Source organism: Orcinus orca, chromosome 6, assembly GCF_937001465.1.
Source record: "Orcinus orca chromosome 6, mOrcOrc1.1, whole genome shotgun sequence".
Classification (NCBI taxonomy): Eukaryota; Metazoa; Chordata; class Mammalia; order Artiodactyla; family Delphinidae; genus Orcinus; species Orcinus orca.
Genome location: NC_064564.1, coordinates 113,382,895 through 113,405,925, shown reverse-complemented (window position 1 = coordinate 113,405,925; position 23,031 = coordinate 113,382,895). Strand labels below are relative to the sequence as shown.

At 43.1% G+C, this 23,031-nt stretch overlaps 1 protein-coding gene and 1 long non-coding RNA gene across 2 annotated transcripts in view; both read right to left on the bottom strand.

The window, feature by feature from the left end:
- Nucleotides 1-1,367: 1,367 nt before the first annotated feature.
- The window catches only part of GLE1 (GLE1 RNA export mediator), a 44,047-nt gene continuing 22,383 nt past the window's right edge, over nt 1,368-23,031 (bottom strand). Inside the window, exons 7-16 of the mRNA XM_004269137.4 lie at nt 15,208-15,439; nt 14,500-14,612; nt 14,270-14,339; nt 9,408-9,550; nt 9,113-9,303; nt 8,478-8,607; nt 7,601-7,705; nt 4,605-4,687; nt 3,751-3,814; nt 1,368-2,559 (exon numbers count right to left, since the gene is read on the bottom strand). Coding sequence (XP_004269185.1) covers nt 2,491-2,559; nt 3,751-3,814; nt 4,605-4,687; nt 7,601-7,705; nt 8,478-8,607; nt 9,113-9,303; nt 9,408-9,550; nt 14,270-14,339; nt 14,500-14,612; nt 15,208-15,439 — 1,200 coding nt within the window. The 3' untranslated portion in view covers nt 1,368-2,490. The remainder of the gene's footprint in view (nt 2,560-3,750; nt 3,815-4,604; nt 4,688-7,600; nt 7,706-8,477; nt 8,608-9,112; nt 9,304-9,407; nt 9,551-14,269; nt 14,340-14,499; nt 14,613-15,207; nt 15,440-23,031) is intronic.
- On the bottom strand, nt 10,997-14,263 carry LOC125964877 (uncharacterized). The gene is made up of 2 exons (XR_007478193.1): nt 14,029-14,263; nt 10,997-12,085 (listed from the first exon to the last, which is right to left on the bottom strand). It is a non-coding gene; the product is annotated as an uncharacterized LOC125964877 (long non-coding RNA).

Here is a 23,031-nt window from a genome sequence, read left to right as displayed (position 1 = left end):
AATGAGATATCATCTCACACCAGACAGAATGGCCAACTCAAAAACTCTAGGAATAAATGCTGGAGAGGGTGTGGAGAAAAGGGAACATTCCTGCACTGTTGGTGGGAATGTAAATTGATACAGCCACTATGGAGAACAGTATGGAGTTTCCTTAAAAAACTAAAATAGGGGCTTCCCTGGTGGTGCAGTGGTTGAGAGTCTGCCTGCCGATGCAGGGGACACGGGTTCGTGCCCCGGTCCGGGAGGATCCCACATGCCGTGGAACGGATGGGCCCGTGAGCCATGGCTGCTGAGCCTGCGTGTCCAGAGCCTGTGCTCCGCAATGGGAGAGGCCACAACAGTGAGAGGCCCACATACTGCAAAAAAAAAACAAAAAAAAACCCTAAAATAGAACTACCATATGACCCAGCAATCCCACTACTGGGCATATACCCTGAGAAAACCATAATTTAAAGAGTCATGTACCACAGTGTTCACTGCAGCACTATTTACAAAAGCCAGGACATGGAAGCAACCTAAATGTCCACCAACAGATGAATGGATAAAGAAGATGTAGCACATATATACAATGGAATATTATTCAGCCATAAAAAGGAAAAAAACTGAGTTATTTGTAGTGAGGTGGATGGACCTAGAATCTGTCATACAGAGTAAAGTAAGTCAGAAAGAGAAAAACAAATACTGTATGCTAACACATATATATGGAATTTAAAAAAGCGGTACTGATGAACCTAGTGGCAGGGCAGGAATAAAGACGCAGACGTAGAGAATGGACTTGAGGGCACGGGGGGGAAGGGGAAGCTGGGATGAAGTAAGAGAGTAGCACTGACATATATACACTACCAAATGTGAAATGGATGGCTAGTGGGAAGCTGCTGCATAGCACAAGGAGATCAACTCGATGCTTTGTGACGACCTAGAGGGATGGGATAGGGAGGGCAGGAGGGAGGCTCACGAGGGAGGAGATATGGGATATATGTGTACATACAGCTGATTCACTTTACTGTACAGCAGAAACACAACATTGTAAAGCATTTATATTCCATTAAAGATGTGGAAAAAAAAAAAAAAGTGAATTGAACCCAAGTCTCTAGACTCCTTCCCCAGTGTTCATTCCATTGTGTCCACAACAAAAGACTTTAATTCTTTCCCATCTGGTAGATAAAACAGGGTCAGTTATTGGTACATAATTCCACAAAAGAAATGACAGAAAAAAAATCAGTTTTTCCAAGGTGAAGGTCAAGAAGACAAAAAAGAGAAAAACACACCACTCTATACCTAGACTCGGGCACCACCATGCCCCTTATGATTTACACAGCTCCAGTTACAGGAAGTTGATCATACTGAACAGACTAGATACCAGCAAGGGGTTTTTAAAAATCAAGCTTTATTACTTATCTTTTGGCACTACGGTCAATAATTCACAGAATGGGTCGCTTCGAGCGACTCAAGATTACCAGAGAATCCTCCACAAGAAACACAACCCCACATACAACATTTACCACAGAGGAATAGATCCAAGAGAATGAGTCTTTCCATAAAGCAAATCTCAACTCTTATCTGAACAGCCAGACTCTGGATTTTTGTAGTGGCTTTAGTCAGGCAAATCTATCATCATTCATTACTCAGAACATGTAAAAAAATTATAAGGCAGTTCTCAATTCTTCCCCAAATCTTTATTAAACCCCTGACTCATTGCTTACGGATGCTCAGCGCATGTACAATGTTGCAAGCTCCACCTCAGCCCATCTTAACTCAAATTGAAAAACAAAGTTTGGTTCACGCATGCCGACTCATCCAGGAACCAAATTCCAAAGCAAGAAGACAAACAGTGTTTCCTGGTTCAATATAACATGTGTTAACAGTCCTAATCCCAGACACTAAGCTACCTCCGATGCAGTCTGGGACTGACTTAGCCCATGTCTACACCAGGCATTTCTTCTGAATTTATAATTACTTCACAAGCTGACTAAGGCAAAACAAACATAACCCAGTCCTGCATGTGAGGGTTTGGGCCTCATCTATTAACTGCTACTTTAAAGGTGACCTTGAGTCTTTGCTCCTCCTGGGAATTATTCTGAATGGGGTCAGCATGGGGGGAGGGGCTGGGGTGTGGTGGTGGAGTGAAAGCCACTTCAGCTCAGAGTGAAATGGTCAAGGTATTAACCTACCTTCTGAAAGATACTAGAGACAAAGGAAATCAAGGGTGAGATCAAGTGCTAAACTCTTCTCATAATTTTTTTTTCAAATTTTTTGCAAAAATGAGAAAGGCCAATTCTGCTTACTCTGCCATGCGGACCCCTTTAAGGAGTCATCACACCTACTAAAGGACCTCTTAGATCTGTGACCCATGAAAATCTGCTCTCCTAGTGACAAGGTGCAAGTACACAAAACACATATTGACATGACTTCTCCCAAATACAGCTGTCTTCAGTTGCTTTATTATTGTCCCTTTGCAACAAAATGGTGATGGTGGGCGATGGAGTAACATCAGGAACGCCAGAAGGAGGAAGTCAGAAAGCCCTTGGGGACAGGAATCTCCTTGCGCTGCAAACATTTCTGGTCAGGGAAAGACAAGGAAAACAGAATGATTCTCTGATAACACTGCTTCCAACACTTAAAGTTTGGAAGAAACTTTGAGGGACAGCAAGTGGAAGTAAGTCCTATGGATATAGTACATATATATACAATGGAATATTACTCAGCCATAAAAAACCCAAAATAATGCCATGCCATTTGCAGCAATGTGGATGGACTTGAGACCGTCATACTGACTGAAGTAAGTCAGAGAAAGACAAATATCATATAATATCGCTTATATATGGAATCTAAAAAAAATAGTACAAATGAACTTCTTTACAAAACAGAAATAGAGTCACAGATGTAGAAAACAAACTTATGGTTATGGGGTGGGGGGAGGGATAAATTGGGTGATTGGGACTGACATATACACACTACTCTATATAAAACAGATAACTAATAAGAACCTACTGTATAGCACAGGAAACTACTCAATACTCTGCAATGACGTATATGGGAAAAGAATCTAAAAGAGAGTGGATATATGTTTATGCATAACTGATTCACTGTGCTATACAGCAGAAACTAACACAACATTGTAAATCAACTATACTCCAATAAAAATTAATTGAAAAAAGAAAAAAAGGTTGTCTATAAGACTTCTCCTTCTGCATGAATTGCAGTGGAGGACAAATGCCAGGGTATTGTTAATGTCTGTCCCACTCTCATCTCCCACAGCCTGGCCTCACCTTTCACTACTGCAATTTCCCCAACTGGGCTACTGGAAACTGGAAGTCAGTTGGCTGTCTTGGCAGACATACCAAAACGTAAAGTTTTTTGGCACTTGGAAAAAGGAGAGGAGTCTGGCTCAAACTGTAGTCTGTTTTCGTGGAGAAAAGTGACCACACATACCTGTTCCCTAGACCTGAGACTGAGAAAAGAACCTTGGCCAACATGCAAAAAGTGTATCAGTGAGATAAGATTCACTACATATATTTTATTCATCTCTTAGGAGAGCTTTTCCCCACGGGCAGTATGGACAATGACGCGTAGGAAGACGATGAAATAGCAGCCCTTAAGGTGAAGAGGGGTGGATGGACAAAACAGTAGGGTTGGGAGAAATCAAGAGGAAGAGACCACAGTCAGAGTCTGGATGTGCAAGACATGTCAGACACAGGTGCACTGGAGGCCGACAACTGTCTGGGATGTGCTGGTCTAAGGGCATCTTACCTCCAAGAACTGCTTGAGGCGTATGAAGGAACCCATCTGTCCTGAGCTGGTGATGGCTTCAATCCTACAGGGAGAGAAAGAAGACAGGTGAGTCACACCTATGACTCACACTTATCTTTTGGAGGAGTTAAGAGACCTGCTGATCTGGAGGAAGAGGCAGATCAAATGACTCACAGACATGTCTTCTAGACTGCATGCTGTCGCTCTACTAAATGGTCTCAACATTTTTTTCTTTTCTTTTCTTTTTTCTTTTTTCATGCCCCCTGCAGTGGAAGCATGGAGTCTTAACCACTGGACCGCCAGGGAAGTCCCCTTATTTTTTTCAAATAAGTGGATAAAGGAAAAGAGAGCACTGTTCCTTTCCAAGGTCTTTGTGATCAGGTGGGATGGGTGCTGCCAATGCCTTTCCCCACTTTGAAAGGCCAGTGAGTTGAGAGGAATGAGCAGGGTCCTTGAAGGTTAAAGCCACAACAGAGTCAAGCAAACTGGCTGACCAATCAGTTTCACCAACTGATTTACTGAGGGAGTTTGCCTCCTTGGTTTCATTCATGACTGCATGTAATCACCATCCCAGATTATCTGGGGGAGTTTAGAAAAGAAGAGAGTTTAAAAAATGTCAGGTATCTGAATCCAAGATCTTCCTAATTTGTATTTTTTTATTTAGTCAACAATATTTAAGAGAGACTTCAGAAGCGTTTATTCAAATAACAAAGAGAAGATGGATGGGAGCAGATGTTACACTTAACACAGGTGCTTAACTGAGTCAGAAACAGCATGTAACAGCAGCCACAGTATCTGACGTCACAAGTTTTCACCTACCAAATCCCCTGGTGTCTACCCAACAAGTCTAATACCTGGGGAAGTAGTCCTCTTTGATGAGAAGTATCATCTTCCAGAACTGGACCTGGTACTGCTTCATGAGGGCATTCCCACACACCTAGAGGGGAAGGTGGGCACTGTCAGAGCAGAGAATGAAAATTCACACTCATATGAGAGATCCATAAAGGACAATCAGACCTTTGCCTTTTGTGCCTATCAAGAATTTCAACCACGATGCCACTTAGCCAGCTAAGCAAGGGAATTAAAATCCAGCTTTCTTCTGAAGCATTTCTCATATACGGTAATACCTCCATTTAACCAGACTGCCAGGTAGCCAGGTGTTTCAGAAAACGTGAATCAAACTTAACTTACTATTGATTCTATGCAACAGGATAGAAAGCCCAGAGATAAATCCACGTACCTATGGTCAACTAATCTATGACAAAGGAGGCAAGGATATGCAATGGAGAAAAGATAGTCTCTTCAATAAGTGGTGCTGGGAAAACTGGACAGCTACATGTAAAAGAAGGAAATGAGAACACTCCCTAACACCATACACAAAAATAAACTCAAAATGGATTCAAGACCTAATTGTAAGACCAGACACTATAAAACTCTTAAAGGAAAACATAGGAAGAACACTCTTTGACATAAATCACAGCAAGATCTTTTTTGATCCACCTCCTAGAGTAACAGAAATAAAAACAAAAATAAACAAATGGAACCCAGTGAAACTTAAAAGCTTTTGCAAAGCAAAGAAAACTACAAACAAGATGAAAAGACAACCCTCAGAATGGGAGAAAATATTTGCAAACGAATCAATGGACAAAGGATTAATCTCCAAAAGATATAAACAGCTCATGCAGCTCAATATTAAAAAAACAAACAACCCACTCCAAAAATGGGCAGAAGACCTAAATAGACATTTCTCCAAAGAAGACATGCAGATGGCCAAGAAGCACATGAAAAGCTGCTCAACATCACTAATTATTAGAGAAATGCAAATCAAAACTACAATGAGGTATCACCTCACACCAGTTAGAATGGGCATCATCAGAAAATCTACAAACAACAAATGCTGGAGAGGGTGTGGAGAAAAAGGAACCCTCTTGCACTGTTGGTGGGAATGTAAATTGCTACAGCTACTATGGAGAACAGTATGAAGGTTCCTTAAAAAACTAAAAACAGAATTACCATATGACCCAGCAATCCCACTACTGGGCATATACCCAGAGAAAACCATAATTCAAAAAGACACATGTGGGCTTCCCTGGTGGCACAGTGGTTGAGAGTCCGCCTGCCGATGCAGGGGACACGGGTTCGTGCTCCGGTCCGGGAAGATCCCACATGCTGTGGAGCAGCTAGGCCCATGAGCCATGGCCGCTGAGCCTGTGCGTCCGGAGCCTGTGCTCCGCAATGGGAGAGGCCACAACAGTGAGAGGCCCGCGTACGGGAAAAAAAAAAAAAAAAAAAAGACACATGCAACCCAATGTTCATTGCAGCACTATTTACAATAGCCAGGTCATGGAAGCAACCTAAATGCCCATTGACAGATGAATGGATAAAGAAGATGTGGTACATATATACAATGGAATATTACTCAGCCATAAAAAGGAACGAAATTGGGTCATTTGTAGAGACGTGGATGGATCCAGAGACTGTCATACAGAGTGAAGTAAGGCAGAAAGAGAAAAACAGATATCGTATATTGACGCATATATGTGGAATCTAGAAAAACGGTACAGGTGAACCTATATGCAGGGCAGAAGTGGAGACACAGACACAGAGAACAAACATATGGACACCAAGGGGGGCAAGTGGCTGGGGGTGGTGGTGGTGGGATGAATTGGGAGATTGGGATTGACATATATACACTTATATGTATAAAAGGGATAACTAATAAGAACCTGCTATATAAAAAATAGATAAAATAAAATTCAAAAGAAACCAACCAAACAAAAAAAACCCTTAACTTACTATTGATTGTAGAGGTTTGACATACTTCCCATATGGTGACTTCAGGGGATTTAAGGTGACTAGAAACTGTTGGCGTTATAGGCCAAATGGTCCCAGATTTGTTATGGCATGTGCCCCAAGCCTTTATTCTTTAAGAACTGTCTCCTTTCCACAGAAACCCTACCCTTTCCCTGTAGTGGGGTCCCTAATGGGCAGAGAGGACTATACGGAGCCTCCTAGACGAGACTGGTAATCTGTGACCCAAGCTGGTTAATCACATTTTCTCTCCTGGGAATCAGCAATCACAATGGTGGGACATTAGTCCCATTACACTGGGTGACCACACTGAGGCTGAGGGATATAGCCCAGGATGGCATCTTCTCCACTACGCACAGAAAACTTCAGAAAGTTGGCTTATAGAGCAAGAAGGAGGCAACCTGCAGGAAGAGCAGACATGGAAGACCACGTGGTCCCAGGGGGAGGCTGCCTTGGTACCTGGTGACATTCCAGTTCCTGGTTCCAGGCCCTGATGAGATTCAACCGCACATCCTACCCTTGATTCTGGAGTGAGTCACTTCTATATCCCTAAAACAAATTCCTTTTCACTTGTACTGGGATGTACAGTTTTCTGTTCTTCAGAACGAGAAGACAACCACACAGCGAAGGAAAGTACACTGGGAAGAAAAATCAAAAGCTAGCTTTGTCTTGGGGATCAGGAAAAAATTTATGATACTGGACGCTAATGCTGTTCACCGTTAAGTCTCTATTTCTTTTTTTTTTTAGCTCCTAAAATCCTTGTAATTTCCTAAGTGATAAAGGTAAAAAGAACATCTTTTGTTGTATATATATTTATGTATTTTTTAAATTTTTTGGCTATGCGGCATGGGGGATCTTAGTTCCCTGACCAGGGACTGAACCTGCGCCTTCGCAGTGAAAGCGCGGAGTTGTAACCACTGGACTGTCAGGAAATTCCCATTAGTCTGTATCTCTATATTCCTTTCCCAGTCACGTCACACAGTGGCCCAAGGCTGCTTCAACCACTGGCTCTCTCTCGTGTGATAGCTGTATTACGTACCTCCAAGAAATCAAAGAGGAGGGTGGCTGTCACATCTGACAGGGGCTCCATGTTTAAGATCTGTGCCAACCAGCGCCAGCCATGATTTAAGCCATGAGGGTGAATCTGGGAGGAGAGAGTCAGTCACTGTTTAATCTCATTTTATGCAGAGATCTAAATTTCCACCATTATCAACCAGCCATTACCAAAAGGACATGAACCCCCAGATCAGCTAACCTAAGCAGCTGCCACAGGGCAGAAACAACACAAGCCAAACAAACTCTGTTTTTAAATACTGCATACACTGGTATCCACACATTCTTCACAGCATCCCTGCAACACAGGGCTGTCAGCTTCAGTTTCAGGGATTCCACAGTTACTCTCATAGACATTTTATTTATTATTCTTGGTATCTTTAGCACAGAACCTGGGACATAGCAGGTGCACAATAAAAACTTCTTGGATTCAATCAACCTATATTCCTTTCTCTTTAGGTTTCCAAGTCCATCAACTTCTCCAACCCTCTAATCTCCATTCCTTGAAAAAAGAACTGGGCTGGCAGGTCAAAGCCCTGGCCCCCAGCCGTGGCTCTGTCATTGACAAGTGTGTATCACTACAGCTTGCTAAGCCTCCGTCTGTCCATCTGTGAAGTAAGGTATGTGACCTAGATGGCCTCTAAGGCACCAATTAGTCTCTGAACAAATGACCCTGATGATCCAAAAGTTTCCTAATAATCAACATCAACTTCTCTGAAGAGTACCTATGAAGCAGCAATAGTCTTTAACATATCATGTGACTGGACTGCCTCTCTGAAAGGTCAGTATTTCCTGCAGGTAAGATACACTAACGTGGACTCTGGTCCAACCTCTCATTATCGATACTAAGCCGCTTCTACTACCTCTTGTCGGTTTCCGTACGGCCACCGGAGCTGGATGATGGCAGCGTAGAGACGGATCATCCCGGACATGCGTTTTAGAAAGCTGTCTTGCTGTTCTACTCTGCAATCCGTCACTTTGTAGCCAAGCATCCTATGTGGGAAGAAAATATTCAATGTGACAAGGCCAAAGTGAGGGTGACCAATTACTTTTTATGGCTAAAAGTAACTATATTATTACTACATTTAGCATTATTATTAATACATTTTTACATGCTACTCACATCTATTATCAAATCTGTGCATCATATAAACCCTGAGAGGTAAATTCCCAGGAGGTAATGGATATCATTACCCCCATTTACAAATCATGAAAATAATGTTTAAAGAGATTAAATGATTTCCCCATTTTTGCAAATCTATTAAAAGACAAAGCAGGGATAAAATTCTAAGACCCCTGGATTCTAAATCCAGTGTTCTAAAGCCACCCAGTTTGCAAGACAGTAAGTCTTTCAAAGACAGTTTGAAAGACACTGTATTCTCTGATAGAATGTTCAAGGTACATAAGAGATGTTCTGAGGAGAGGAAACAAATCCCAGTTCTATTTCTATTTCATTCATCACTCTAGGGATAGTGAGTAAGGAGAAAAACAACTTCACCTCCGATAATCTTCCAAAGCCATTCCCTCTTTGAAAGCTGGATAGAAAGGAACAGAGTAAGGACACTTCTTGTGCAGATGAGCAAGGATGAGGTCCCCCACTCTGGGGTGGAGCTCCCAGATTCCGGACGCCACGACTGCGATGGGGAATGCTGCTTCATGATGGGAGGCCACTTCCTCCTCCCCTTGTTTCTGGGAGCACAGACAGGGGGTGATTTTAAGTTAATACTCTAGAAAGGTTTAAAGGTTGTGCACCAGCCTCTTCTTCCCATACCTTTGGCAACAAGGTTCCTCACCACAAATTTCTCTGCCAGTTTGTACTGGACAAAGTCCAGGCCCTGTGGGTTAAGTGTGACGGACACAGAGCGCCCACCAGACTGAACGGGTTTTCCAGAGAGTAAGCTGTGGATCTTGTCAAAGATCTCCTTCAGCTTTGAGCCTGGGTATGAAAGACAAAGTTAGGGAAAAGATACAACTGCAGTCAATCTATTTTTTTCACCACCGCAGTAACAAATCCTCTATACAAACCCAGCTGTGCAGCCCTACAGAAGGTCAAAGCCTAAAGCCAAAATACAGATGCGGAAAAATGTATGACAATCAAATCCATGATGTGGGGGATGAGAAAGTACACAAAGCGTGGTACTATTTCGAAGGAATTCCTTATTTGCAGAGTCAACTAATTCTGAAACTGACACAGCCGAGAGATGAACAGTAGTATAGAAATAGGTGTTGAATTGTTACAGATGCCACGGGTGTGGCTGATGTCCCTAGAGAAGTCATTTGCAACTCTAGGGAAAACCTTCTAAAGGATCTTCCCCAACTCACAGTGATTCCCCCCTTCTCTTCGACCTGCCTTCCTCCATCCTCAGCAACACAGAAGCTACGTTTGTATTACAGATCCTGTGTGCCCCATCTTCCACACTGGCTAGTTAGATTAGGACTAGTCACACTGAGCTGATCAGCCAGCTGACAGAGTCGATTCCTTGAAGTGGCCACTCCAGTGACATGTACACATGTAAGCAGTGGGGCTCTGGCCCTGCTATGTGGACCAAAGAACAGCAGTCTACAAAATTAGAATGGAGGTGGACAGAGGGAAGCCAAGAGGAGACAGAAAAGGGTCCTAAAATTTCTGGCTCCTGAGATCCAGCTCCATTCCTGCCATAGGTTCTGTGAAACTGCTATCTATCTATCTCTCTATTTAGGCTGCGTCGGGTCTTAGTTGCTGCACATGGGATCTTCCTTGTGGCACACAGGATCTTTTCTTTAGTTACGGCGTGCGGACTTCTTAGTTTCAGCATGCAGACTCTTAGTTGTGGCATACATGCGGGATCTAGTTCCCCAACCAGGGATCGAACCCAGTCCCCCAGCATTGGGAGCACAGTGTCTTACCCACTGGACCACCAGGGAAGTCCCGAAACTGCTTTATCTTTAGAACAAACCCCCCTACCCCACCCACTTTTTCTTTCCTTTCTTTTTACTTTTCTTTCTTTCTTTTTTTTTGCTTAAGCAGATCTGAATTAGTTTCCATTATTTAAAATCAATGTTTGAACAAATACAGCATCTCCAGTTTAGAAATACCCTGCCAAATTCCTAATCACTTTAAGAAATATTTAAAAATCTCAGAAATATCCTCCCCAAACCACTGATTCAGTTCCATTAAAAAAGGGGAGAGGGCTTCCCTGGTGGCGCAGTGGTTGAGAGTCCGCCTGCCGATGCAGGGGACACGGGTTCGTGTCCCAGTCCGGGAAGATCCCACATGCCGCGGAGTGGCTGGGCCCATGAGCCATGGCCGCTGAGCCTGTGCGGCTGGAGCCTGTGCTCCGCAGCGGGAAAGGCCACAACAGTGAGAGGCCCGCGTACCACAAAAAAAAAAAACAAAAACGGGGGGGGGGGGAGAGCAGCAGCACATTTCTTAGGAAGTAAGAGAAGCAGGAAGAAACCAAGAATTAAGTAATGAGATATCACAGAAATCTCAAGGCTAATAATCCCAGAAAAACAGAAACAGAGACTGTAACCTTACTGAGATATTAAAATATGTACATTTCCACACAAATTTACTCAGCTCACCTTCCTGCTAAGTCATACCCTACTATTCCTTGACTGACGGTTTCAAAGGGCTCCACTGGCCAAATCCCCAGCCAGCCCCTCTCCCCGTGGCTCTCCAGTTAGGAAAATCAGGTCCCAACCCTATGCCTGATATGGCCTCCCACATCCCATATGTCACAACGGCACCATATCCTTCTTTAAATTCTGCTCCGAATCTAACTACTCATGGACACCCACCTTTCAAGAGGCAGCAATTAGGTCACCTCTCTCTCAGTCATTCAACATTTACTGGGCACTAACTCTAGAAAATGTTTGTGTCTGACTGGGCTGTAAGCTCTTAAAGTGCTTACAATAATGATGGAGACAAAGGGACATAGTTATGGAATAGGCAGGAAAATGAAGAATGGCAAAACTAGAGTCTAATCAGATATAGAGAATGAACTAGAAGAAGCAGTCAGGGGGATGACTCGCAGGTTTCAACTAAGGTGACCGAGTAGATAAGGTGCTATTGATTACTTAGAGCGAACAGGAGAAAAGACAGGCAAGAGGAAAATGATGAGTTCACATCGGAACATTCTAAACCTGACAAAGCTGAGGGGCATCTAGGCAGAGCTGCCCCTCGGCTAGCTGGAGCGAGGGAACCTGAAGCTCAAAGGAAAGGAATGACCCAGAGACCGATCTGAGTGTCATGTGTGCAGAGGTCAAGTCTGACACCATGGGGGTTCTTTAGAATGAGAAGAACTTCAGGGTAGAAGCACATCCCTGAGGACACACTTACCACTGATGTGGGGGCAGGAGACTGAGGAACCCACAAAGGAGAAAGAGAGGGAGGAGGAGAAGCTGGAAATTAATGATGCTGCAGAAGCCAGAGGAGTAGAGGTGATGGAGGGAATAATCAACGGTACCAAAAGGCAACATGGGGACTTCCCTGGTAGTGCAGTGGTTGAGAATCTGCCTGCCAATGCAGCGGACATGGGTTCGAGCCCTGGTCCGTGAAGATCCCACATGCTGTGGAGCAACTAAGCCCGTGCACCGCAACTACTGAGCCCATGAGCCACAACTACTGAAGCCCGCGTGCCTAGAGCCCATGCTCTACAACAAGAGAAGCCACCACAATGAGAAGCCCATGCACCGCAACCAAGACTAGCTTGCTGCAACTAGAGAAAGCCTACACATAGCAACGAAGACCCAATGCAGCCAAAAATAAGTTAACCAAAAGGCAACAAGAAAATTAGAAAATACTGAGAAGACACAGAATCAAAAGAAACAGATTTTAGAATGTGAGTGACAGGCATGTTTAAAGGGAAGGGAGCCTGTAAAAGGGAGTAATTTTGCAGAAAACAGGAGTGATCTCTCTTGAAGGAGATGGGAGGGGATAAGAATAAGGCTCCCGAGCCTCGTTCAAGGCTTAGGCAGAAGGCTAAGTGTGGGCCGGAAGGGTAGCGCACCTTTTGAAGCAGGAGACGAAGAGGTAAATACAGCTGTGTATCGGTGGAAGGGGGTGCATCTGAGGATCTCACACCTGGCGTCTCAAATTTTCCTGATGAAGGAGGAGGCAGGGCTGCCTGCGGTCAGCTGAGGGGTAAAGACCTGAGGATGAGCCTGAGGAGAGCAGCGAAGGTGTGGAACGGCTGTTCAGTCAACCTCGCCCCCGTTGCCTTGGCTATCAAAGGAAATGGCACTTTCAATCTAGAAAGTGATACGTGTTTACTTATTTGACCTTGCCCTGTTCCAGAAGGAATTCCAGGCAGCCACGTGATGTGGAAGTTCTGTCATGTAGCCTCTCAAGGGCAGGAACTGCAACTGCTTATGCTTTCTGGGCAACAAGTTACTCAAGGGAACTGGGACCCAGGCTAAGTCAGAGCAGCTTGCCCGCTGCATGTGCTCCCCAGCCACTGGGCAGCACAGTCTGTACTGTGGAGGCTTCCACATCTGAGCTCTGTGAAAATGAACCTCTGTTTCTAAAGAATAGGAAAAAGGGGTCTTTCCCCTGTCTGGTTCTTCCTCTCTAAATCTCAGTCTCTGGAGAGAAAAGGAAAGCATTCTCAAGTGTTGACAAGCAGGCTTCGAGTCTGGAGAAGCTAATGTTGTAGGACAAAAAGCAAAGAATACAAGTCACATCCTCGGTTCTCTTAGGGGTGCTTTCTGCAATAACTTCTAACTTTAGGTAAGAGCCTTCCTAAACAATTCACTTTTTTTTCTTTTTGGCTGCCTAGGGTCTTCATTGCTGCGCACGGGCTTTCTTTAGTTGCAGCGAGTGGGGGTTACTCTTTGTTGCAGTGCACAGGCTTCTCATTGTGGTGGCTTCTCTTGTGTAGCATGGGCTCTAGGCATGCGGGCTTCAGTAGTTGCAGCACACAGGCTCAGCAGTTGTGGCGCACAGGCTTTGTTACTCTGCAGCATGTGGGAACTTCCTGGACCAGGGATTAAACCCGTGTCCCCTGCATTGGCAGGCGGATTCTTTTTTTTAAAATTAATTAGTTTGTTTTTATTTTTGGCTGTGTTGGGTCTTCGTTGCTGCACGCAGGCTTTCTCTAGTTGCGGCAAGCAGGGGCTACTTTTCGTTGCGGTGCAAGGGCTTCTCATTGCGGTGGCTTCTCTTGCTGCAGAGCATGGGCTCTAGGCACGCAGGCTTCAGTAGCTGTGGCACGTGTGCTCAGTAGTTGTGGCTTGCGGGCTCTTGAGCGCAGGCTCAGTAGTTGTGGCGCACGGGCTTAGCTGCTCCGCGGCATGTGGGATCTTCCCCGGCCAGGGCTCGAACCCATGTCCCCTGCATTGGCAGGCAGATTCTTAACCACTGCGCCACCAGGGAAGCCCCTGGCGGGCAGATTCTTAACCACTGCACCACCAGGGAAGTCCCCAGTAACTTACTATTAATATATAGCTTATTTTTTTTAATGTGTCAACAAACACATAATGATTTCCTTCTACATGTTGAAAGAAAACAAAGGAGAGTAAGCTATATGCATATAGCTTATATACCTAACCCAACGGTCAACATTTGTTGAAACACATTCTATTTATAAGAACTTTACAGATAAGTGGATTTGGAATCTCAAAAAATACTTGTACAATGTAGTGAAGGGCCGTGTTCTTAATTCCTCTGACCAACCTGCAATGGTGGAGATCTGGCTCACTGGAATGGTGGCAGCCTTCTGGAGGTCCATCTTGATCTTTTTGGCCTGTCAGAACAGAGCAGTGAGAAGGCAGACAGTGTTCTGAAGAGCTGAGTAGACGCCCTTAGGGTTAGGGAATGTGACACGCTAGCTACATTCCTCTGGGACACGAGGCTGTGGGCGGCACCATGTGGCCCAGAGAATTCCCAACTCCCACCCCTCCTACCTGACTGTCTTTGCTGTTGCTCAGTCCCTCAAAGGCCAACACACACTGACTGGAGGCCTCCTGCAGCTGCTGGTACCACTGCATTGTACTATCTTGCACCTTCACCTGGAGGTCTGAGGGATGAAAGAAAGGCTTTCATAATAGGAGAATTTCTTAAACATTTAATATGAGCCAGGTACTGTTCTAATCACCTTATACATGTATTAACTGCTTTCACTGTCATAATAATCCTATGAGGTAGATTCTATTATTATCTTCATGTTACAGATAAGGAAACAGTCATGGAAAGGTTAGGTAACTTGCGAAAGTCACGTTGCCAGGAAGTACAAAAACTAGATTCCCACTGATCTGGCTCCAAAGGCAGCGTTCTGAACCACTATGCTATATCGATGCTCTTATGTATTCAATAAACATATATTCTATACATACTTATTTAAAATACTCAGTATCAGCAATTTGGAATAATACATCTACTAGAATTATACAGAATTTCAAGTCCTCACGGCAAATGCTGGAATGTGACGTGAGGTTTCACATCAACGAAAACCAAATTTAATTCACTGAAAGTACTGAATTTTACATTATTTAAAAGTTCTGGTAAATTGTCCTGTAGCTTAAATATAATATTCAAAACATGTTCTTGTTTCTTTTCCCATTCTGAAACTTTTACACATCAAGTTGAAGGACCATTTCCACACCGAGACCTACCTTCATTCAGCTTCCCTCCTGGGCCCTGCCTGGAAGCTGGGGGCTCTTTACGGACCTCTGGCCCCTGCTGCACCTGTGACTCTTGCCGCTGTACCTGGGCCTCCTCTTCATCCTGCCTCCTCCTGTCCTCACAGGCCCTGGCGATTTCCTGCTGCAAGTTCACAAGGAGGTCCCGCATTTCCTGCAGCGCTCTCTCAGCCACAGCTTGCTCCTCTGCTGTGGGAAAGCCGTTCTGTCACAGCGACAGAGGCAGAGCTTAGTGGTTATTTCCTAGGTACCTGAGGTGCTGAATCATACCTCACACAAGTTCACAAATTTCTAAACTGGAGTTGTGCCAGTGGAGTACCCACATTCAACACGTTGATACCTACTGCTTTCCTGTTCTCTTAAAGGTAATACCGATTTACCATCACATCCACAGGATCAACGGAGAGATTTTTCAATGCTCTCACCAACCCTGGCTGGAATAACTTTTTTTTTTTTTTAAGATGGTATCCAATTCTTTTTTTATTTTATTTCATTTAACTATTTATTTTTTGGCTGCGCTGGGTCTTCGTTGCTGCGTGCGGGCTTTCTCTAGTAGTAGTGAGCGGGGGCTAATATTCCTTGCGGTGCGCGGGCTTCTCATTGCAGTGGCTTCTCTTGTTGTGGAGCACGGGCTCTAGGCGCGCAGGCTTCAGTAGTTGTGGCACGTGGGCTCAGTAGTTGTGGCTCCCGGGCTCTAGAGCACACGCTCAGCAGTTGTGGCGCATGGGCTTAGTTGCTCCACGGCATGTGGGATCTTCCTGGACCAGGGCTCGAACCTGTGTCCCCTACATTGGCAGGCGGATTCTTAACCACTGTGCCATCAGGGAAGCCTGGAATAATTTTTTAAAAGCTTGTGGCAATAGTCTAGATCAAAACTGAACCAGCTTTACATTATTCTTAGAATGACACCTCTTTGGTTATAGTGCATTATTCCTTTGAGTCACTGACAAATTTGAGTTCTTTATCTTTTATTAAGAACATCTGCTCATAAATGAGCTCACATACAAGTCCAACGAACATGCACATTTCTTTTAGTGTGCTATTTTGTCAGAATTTCACTCAGGATTTTAAAATGAATTGAGAAGCTCTGCACCATTTTCTATGTTCTGTCCTATCAACATGTTTCATAGTTTTGCCTGTTAAATCAGCAAGGCCTCTACTGTGTTGTATATTTGAAAGGTGCTAAGAGAGTAAATCTTAAAAGTTCTCATCACAAGAAAAACAAAATGTTTCCTAGTTTCTATGGTGACAGAAGATAACTGGACTTATTGTGATCACTTTGCAGTGTTTATAAATACTGAATCACGGTTGTACACCTGAAACTAACATCATGTTGTCAATTATACCTCAAAAAATAAGGCAACAGTGGAAACAGTAAAATGTTACGATATTTGCCATATACTTAAAACACCAAGATCTCTTATTTTTTTTTTTTTTTTTTTGATCTCTTATTTTTTATTAAAAAAATTTTTTGGCTGAAGTATAACTGACATACAATATTATATTAATTTCAGGTATATATGCATCATGAATTAAGTCCTCTTTTTTTCACTTTTTAAAATTTTTATTTTCTATTAGAGTATATTGAATTACAATGTTGTGTTAGCATCAGTTGTACAGCAAAGTGATTCGGTTATACATATACATATATCCATTCTTTTTCAGATTCTTTTCCCATATAGGTGACTACAGAATATTGAGTAGAGTTTCCTGTGTTATACAGTAGGTCCTTGTTGGTTATCTATTTTATATATAGTAGTGTGTATATGTTAATCCCAAACTCCTAATTTAGCCCTCCCCCCACCTTTCCCCTTTGCTAACCATAAGTTTGTTTTTGAAGTCTGTGAGTCTGTTACTGCTTTTGTAAATGACTTCATTTGTATCATTTTTTAGATTTCACATATTAGTGATATATTTGCCTTTGTCTGAGAAGTCCTCTTATTTTATTTTTATTTTTCATTTATTTTTTTAAAAATTAAATTTTATTGGAGTATAGCTGATTTACAATGTTGAATTCTTATTTTATTTTTTTAATTTATTTTGGCTGAGTTGGGTCTTTGGTGCTGAGTGCGGGCTTTCTCTAGTTGCAGTGAGCGGGGGCTACTCTTTGTTGCGGTGCGCGGGTTTCTCATTGCGGTGGCTTCTCATTGCGGTGGCTTCTCTTGTTGCAGAGCACAGGCTCTAGGTGCGTGGGCTTCAGTAGTTGTGGCACATGGGCTCAGTAGTTGTGCCTCGCAGGCTCTAGAGCGCAGGCTCAGTAGTTGTGGCACACTGGCTTAGTTGCTCCACAGAATGTGGGATCTTCCCGGACCAGGGCTCGAACCTGTGTCCCCTGCATTAGCAGGCAGATTCTTAACCACTGCGCCACCAGGGAAATCCCTGAATTCTTATATTAAACCAACTTGTTCCAGATAGTAAAACAACAGCAACAAAAAAATTCTACAGGATATTCATGATAAGTTTTGTCTTTTAGGTATTAGAATGTATTATAAAGCTATATCAATTAAATTATAATGATCCTGATATAAGAATAAAAACACATCAAGGAAACAGAAAAAAATACTGAATAGATACATGTACATGTATAACTGAATCACTTTGCTGTACACCTGAAGCTAACACAACATTGTTAATCAACTCTACTCCAATATAAAATAAAAATTAAAAAAAACCAAAACTGAGAAAGAGCTCCTAGGATACTATTTAGCGTGATAAGAGATATTTACAAATCAGGAGGGAAAGTGGTAGTAAAATAGTGTGAATATTTTACAGCATAAAGGTCTTTATCTCCCACCAACCATCAAATAAATTCCAGGTGGATTAAGTGAGGGGAAAAACCCCAAAGCATTCTTACATCAAAAATGTCATAAAGGGGCTTCCCTGGTGGCGCAGTGGTTGAGAGTCCGCCTGCCGATGCAGGGGACACGGGTTTGTGCCCCGGTCCGGGAAGATCCCACATGCCGCGGAGCGGCTGGGCCCGTGAGCCATGGCCGCTGAGCCTGCACGTCCGGAGCCTGTGCTCCGCAACGGGAGAGGCCGCAACAGTGAGAGGCCCGCGTACCGCAAAAAAAAAAAAAAGAAAAATATCATAAGGGCCCCCGGTCACTGCAACTAGAGAAAGCCCACGCACAGAAACGAAGACCCAACACAGGCAAAAATAAATAAATAAATAAATAAAATAATTTTTTAAAATGTCATAAGGGCTTCCCTGGGGGCGCAGTGGTTAAGAATCCGCCTGTCAACACAGGGGACACGGGTTCAAGCCCTGGTCTGGGAAGATCCCACATGCTGTGGAGTAACTAAGTCCATGCGCCACAACTACTGAAGCCCGTGCACCTAGAGCCCATGCTCTGCAACAACAGAAGCCACCACAATTAGAAGCCCACACACTGCAACAAAGAGTAGCCCCTGCTCGCTGCAACTAGAGAAAGCCCGCGTGCAGCAACAAAGACCCAACACAGCCAAGAATAAATAAAAATAAAAAATAAATTTATAAAAAAAAAAGATAAAGACCTTAAAAAAAAGTCATAAACTATGGTTGCAACGGAACAGAGTGCTAAGCAGTTACATAAAGAAATGAAGAAAACTACATGTTTCAAAGCAGTGATCTCCAAGATAAATTAAGTGCAAAAAAGCAGGGTCCAGAACAGTGTCTATAGCAAGTTATCTTTTATCTGGGAAGGGATACACACACACACACACACACACACACACACACACACACACACACACACACACACACACACACACACACACACACACACACACACACACACACACACACACACACACACACACACACCATATATATGTATATTTATGCTTTTTTTTTTTTTTTTGGCTTGTGGGATCTTAGTTCACTAACCAGGGATTGAACCTGTGCCCCCTGTGATGGAAGCGTGGAGTCCCAACCACTAGACCACCAGGAAATTCCATGTATTTGTTTTGTTTTTGTTTTTTAATAAATTTATTTATTTTTGGCTGTGTTGGGTCTTTGCTGCTGCACGCAGGCTTTCTCTAGATGCTGTGAGCGGGGGCTACTCTTTGTTGCAGTGCGCGGGCTTCTCACTGCGGTGGCTTCTCTTGTTGCAGAGCACAGGCTCTAGGTGCGCAGGCTTCAGTAGTTGTGGCACGTGGGCTCAGTAGTTGTGGCACATGGACTCTAGAGCGCAGGCTCAGTAGTTGTGGCGCATGGGCTTAGTTGCTCTGTGGCATGTGGGATCTTCCCGGACCAGGGCTCCAACCCACGTCCCTTGCATTGGCAGGCGGATTTTTAACCACTGCTGCACAGGGAAGCCCCCTGCTTTTGTTTTTAAAGAAAAGATACAACACCCAATACGCTAACAGAAACAATCACTGGCAGATAGGACAAGAACAGGGTGGACGCAAATGAGAAGAAAGCCAGACTTCTCCAAATATACCTTGTTTTGTAGTTCTGACTCTGGAATCACGTAAATGTTTTCAGTAAGTATAAAATAAAATTAAATCCAGTTGGAAAAAACTCTTAAAAATCAAAAGCAAAAATGAAACAAAGAACCCAACTGTTTATCAAGTTGGTGGCTTAACAGTAAGAATGATTTCTTTCTTTCTTTCTTTTTTTAAAAATAAACTTATTTATTTACTTTTGTCTGCGTTGGGTTTTCGTTGCTGCTCTCGGGCTTTCTCTAGTTGTGGCGAGTGGGGGCTACTCTTCCTTGCAGTGCGTGGGCTTCTCATTGTGGTGGCTTCTCTTGTTGTGGAGCGTGGGCTCTAGGCACGTGGGCTTCAGTAGTTGTGGCTCACGGGCTCTAGAGTGCAGGCTCAGTAGTTGTGGCACACAGGCTCAGTTGCTCCGCGGCATATGGGATCTTCCTGAACCAGGGATAGAACCCGTGTCCCCTTCATTGGCAGGCGGATTCTTAACCACTGTACCACCGGGGAAGTCTCAGGAGAATTATTTCAAGTGAAATGAAACAGTAATTTAATCATACATCCCTTAGTGGTATATAGCTGTAGGCAAAAAGAACTGCAAATCTTTTTTTTTTTTAAAGATTTTTTTGACGTGGACCATTTTCACAGTCTTTATTACAAAGCCTTTGTTACAATATTGCTTCTGTTATTTATGTTTTGGTTTTTTGGCCGCAAGGCATGTGGGATCTTAGCTCTCTGACCAGGGGTCGAACCTGCACCCCCTGCACTGGAAGGGGGAGTCTTAACCACTGGACCACCAGGGAAGTCCAAGAACTGCAAATCTTTTTTTTTTTTTTTTTTAATATTTATTTATTTATTTGGCTGCTCCTGGTCTTAGTTGCGGCATGCAGGATCTTTAGCTGCGGCATGTAGGACCTAGTTCCCTGATCAGGGATCGAGCCCAGGCCCCCTGCATTGGGAGCACAAAGCCTTAGTCATTGGACCACCAGGGAAGTCCCAAGAACTGCAAATCTTAAACTGTGATCAGCAATCATATTGTTAGTATTGGTATTATTATTTTGAGATTACATGTTATGAAATTACACATATATATTACATATATACACACCTATATTTTATTATACACAGTAGGGTAAGGTAAGTAAGTAGTGTTCATTAATTTAGAAACTGAGATTTTCAATATGTGATAAAAATGATACATGCATAAAAGTAAAGAAGTTAAATAAATGCTGTAACCCTTTACTACACTCAAATGGAAAAGGTCAGCATTAATGAATGATGCATTTTCACCTAAAAAAAAAACCACAACACACTTCCTAGTTTAATCCATTGAAAAGGTCTAAAAACAATGACAAATCCTAGTAACTAATCTGTGTTTTCTAATACCTTTACCCATTAACAAGTAATAAGGCTTTGTGAAGAAATGCCCGATTCTAGCTCTGGAGAAGAAAATGTTCAAGATGAGGTAGAAACAGCTTGCCTGCTTTCTGCTGCAACAAGTACTACTGGGGCCATGTCCAAAGGACAGAGGAGCCAATGTGAAGGTGTTCGCACTGGACAATTTGAACAACAATGAATCTATAACAGACTGAAACATATTACACTTCAAGTATATAAAATTCGTATGTTCTTAATGATAGGTAAAAGAAAAGAACCTCAAGTCATTGTGGGAGAATACTAGAAAAGCAACTCAACACCCTGAAAACGGATAAAGGGAAAGAATCAATCATTTATCCTTCCTTCCCTATATAGACTACCCTCCAAGATAAATAGTTTACGGGGAAATTTTCTTCTTTGTAGTAGAATTCTAGCTAATAAATGTAGAAAAATGATAGCATTAGAAAAACTCAAAATTTACCACCCCTACTGAAATAATAGATATAAGTAATGATCAGCAATGGCTACTACATCATTAACTAAAGGCTCAGAGGAATCTTTAAAATGGGAGATAAGCCTGACGATATCTGAAGCCACTGGTTGATCTTAACATCACATATGGAAATACCATCAGATACTCTACGCCTCCCGGTGTGATACAGTAACAAATACACACTCCCAACTATGAAGTACTGTTGCAGGGGGGGAAAAATTCAAACCTGGACCTGATCAAGCCTCTAGACTGCACTGTGCAGTAAGGTGGCCACATAAGGCTCTTTACATTTAAGTTAATTAAAAACTTTTTAAAAGTTAAAATTCAGTTCTTCAGTCACACTAGTCACATTTCAAGTGCTCAATAACCACATGTTGCCATTGGCTGCTGTATTGAATAGCACAGATATGGAACATTTCCATCATCACAGAAAATTCTCTTAGCACTGCCCTAGAGAAAGTTACAAATTCACAGGAAATACAGGGAATAAAAGAACATATTAGGGACTTCCCTGGTGGTGCAGTGGTTAAGAATCTGCCTGCCAATGCAAGGGACATGGGTTCAAGCTCTGGTGTGGGAAGAACCCATATGCCACAGAGCAACCAAGCCCATGCGCCACAACTTCTGAGCCTGTACTCTAGAGCCCGCGAGCTACAACTACTGAGCCTGTGTGCCTAGAGCCTGTGCTCTGCAACAAGAGAAGCCACTTCAATGAGAAGCCTGCTCGCCACAACTAGAGAAAGCCCATGTGCAGCAACGAAGACCCAATGCAGCCAGAAATAAATTTATAAAATACATCCAAGGGGAGAAGCAAGAAGAACTACAATCCTGCAGCCTGTGGAACAAAAACCACATTCACAGAAAGATAGACAAGATGAAAAGGCAGAGGGCTATGTACCCGATGAAGGAACAAGATAAAACCCCAGAAAAACAACTAAATGAAGTGGAGATAGGCAACCTTCCAGAAAAAAGAATTCAGAATAATGATAGTGAAGATGATCCAGGACCTCGGAAAAAGAATGGAGGCAAAGATCGAGAAGGTGCAAGAAATGTTTAACAAAGACCTAGCAGAATTAAAGAACAAACAAACAGAGATGAACAATACAATAACTGAAATGAAAACTACACCAGAAGGAATCAATAGCAGAATAACTGAGGCAGAAGAAAGGATAACTGACCTGGAAGACAGAATGGTGGAATTCACTGCTGTGGAACAGAATAAAGAATGCAAAGAAATGAAGATGGCCTAAGAGACCTCTGGGACAACATTAAACGCAACAACATTCGCATTATAGGGGTCCCAGAAGGAGAAGAGAGAGAGAAATGACCTGAGAAAATATTTGAAGAGATTATAGTCAAAAACTTCCCTAACATGGGAAAGGAAATAGCCACCCAAGTCCAGGAAGCACAACAAGTCCCATACAGGATAAACCCAAGGAGAAACACGCCGAGACACATAGTAATCAAATTGGCAAAAATTAAAGACAAAGAAAAATTATCGAAAGCAGCAAGGGAAA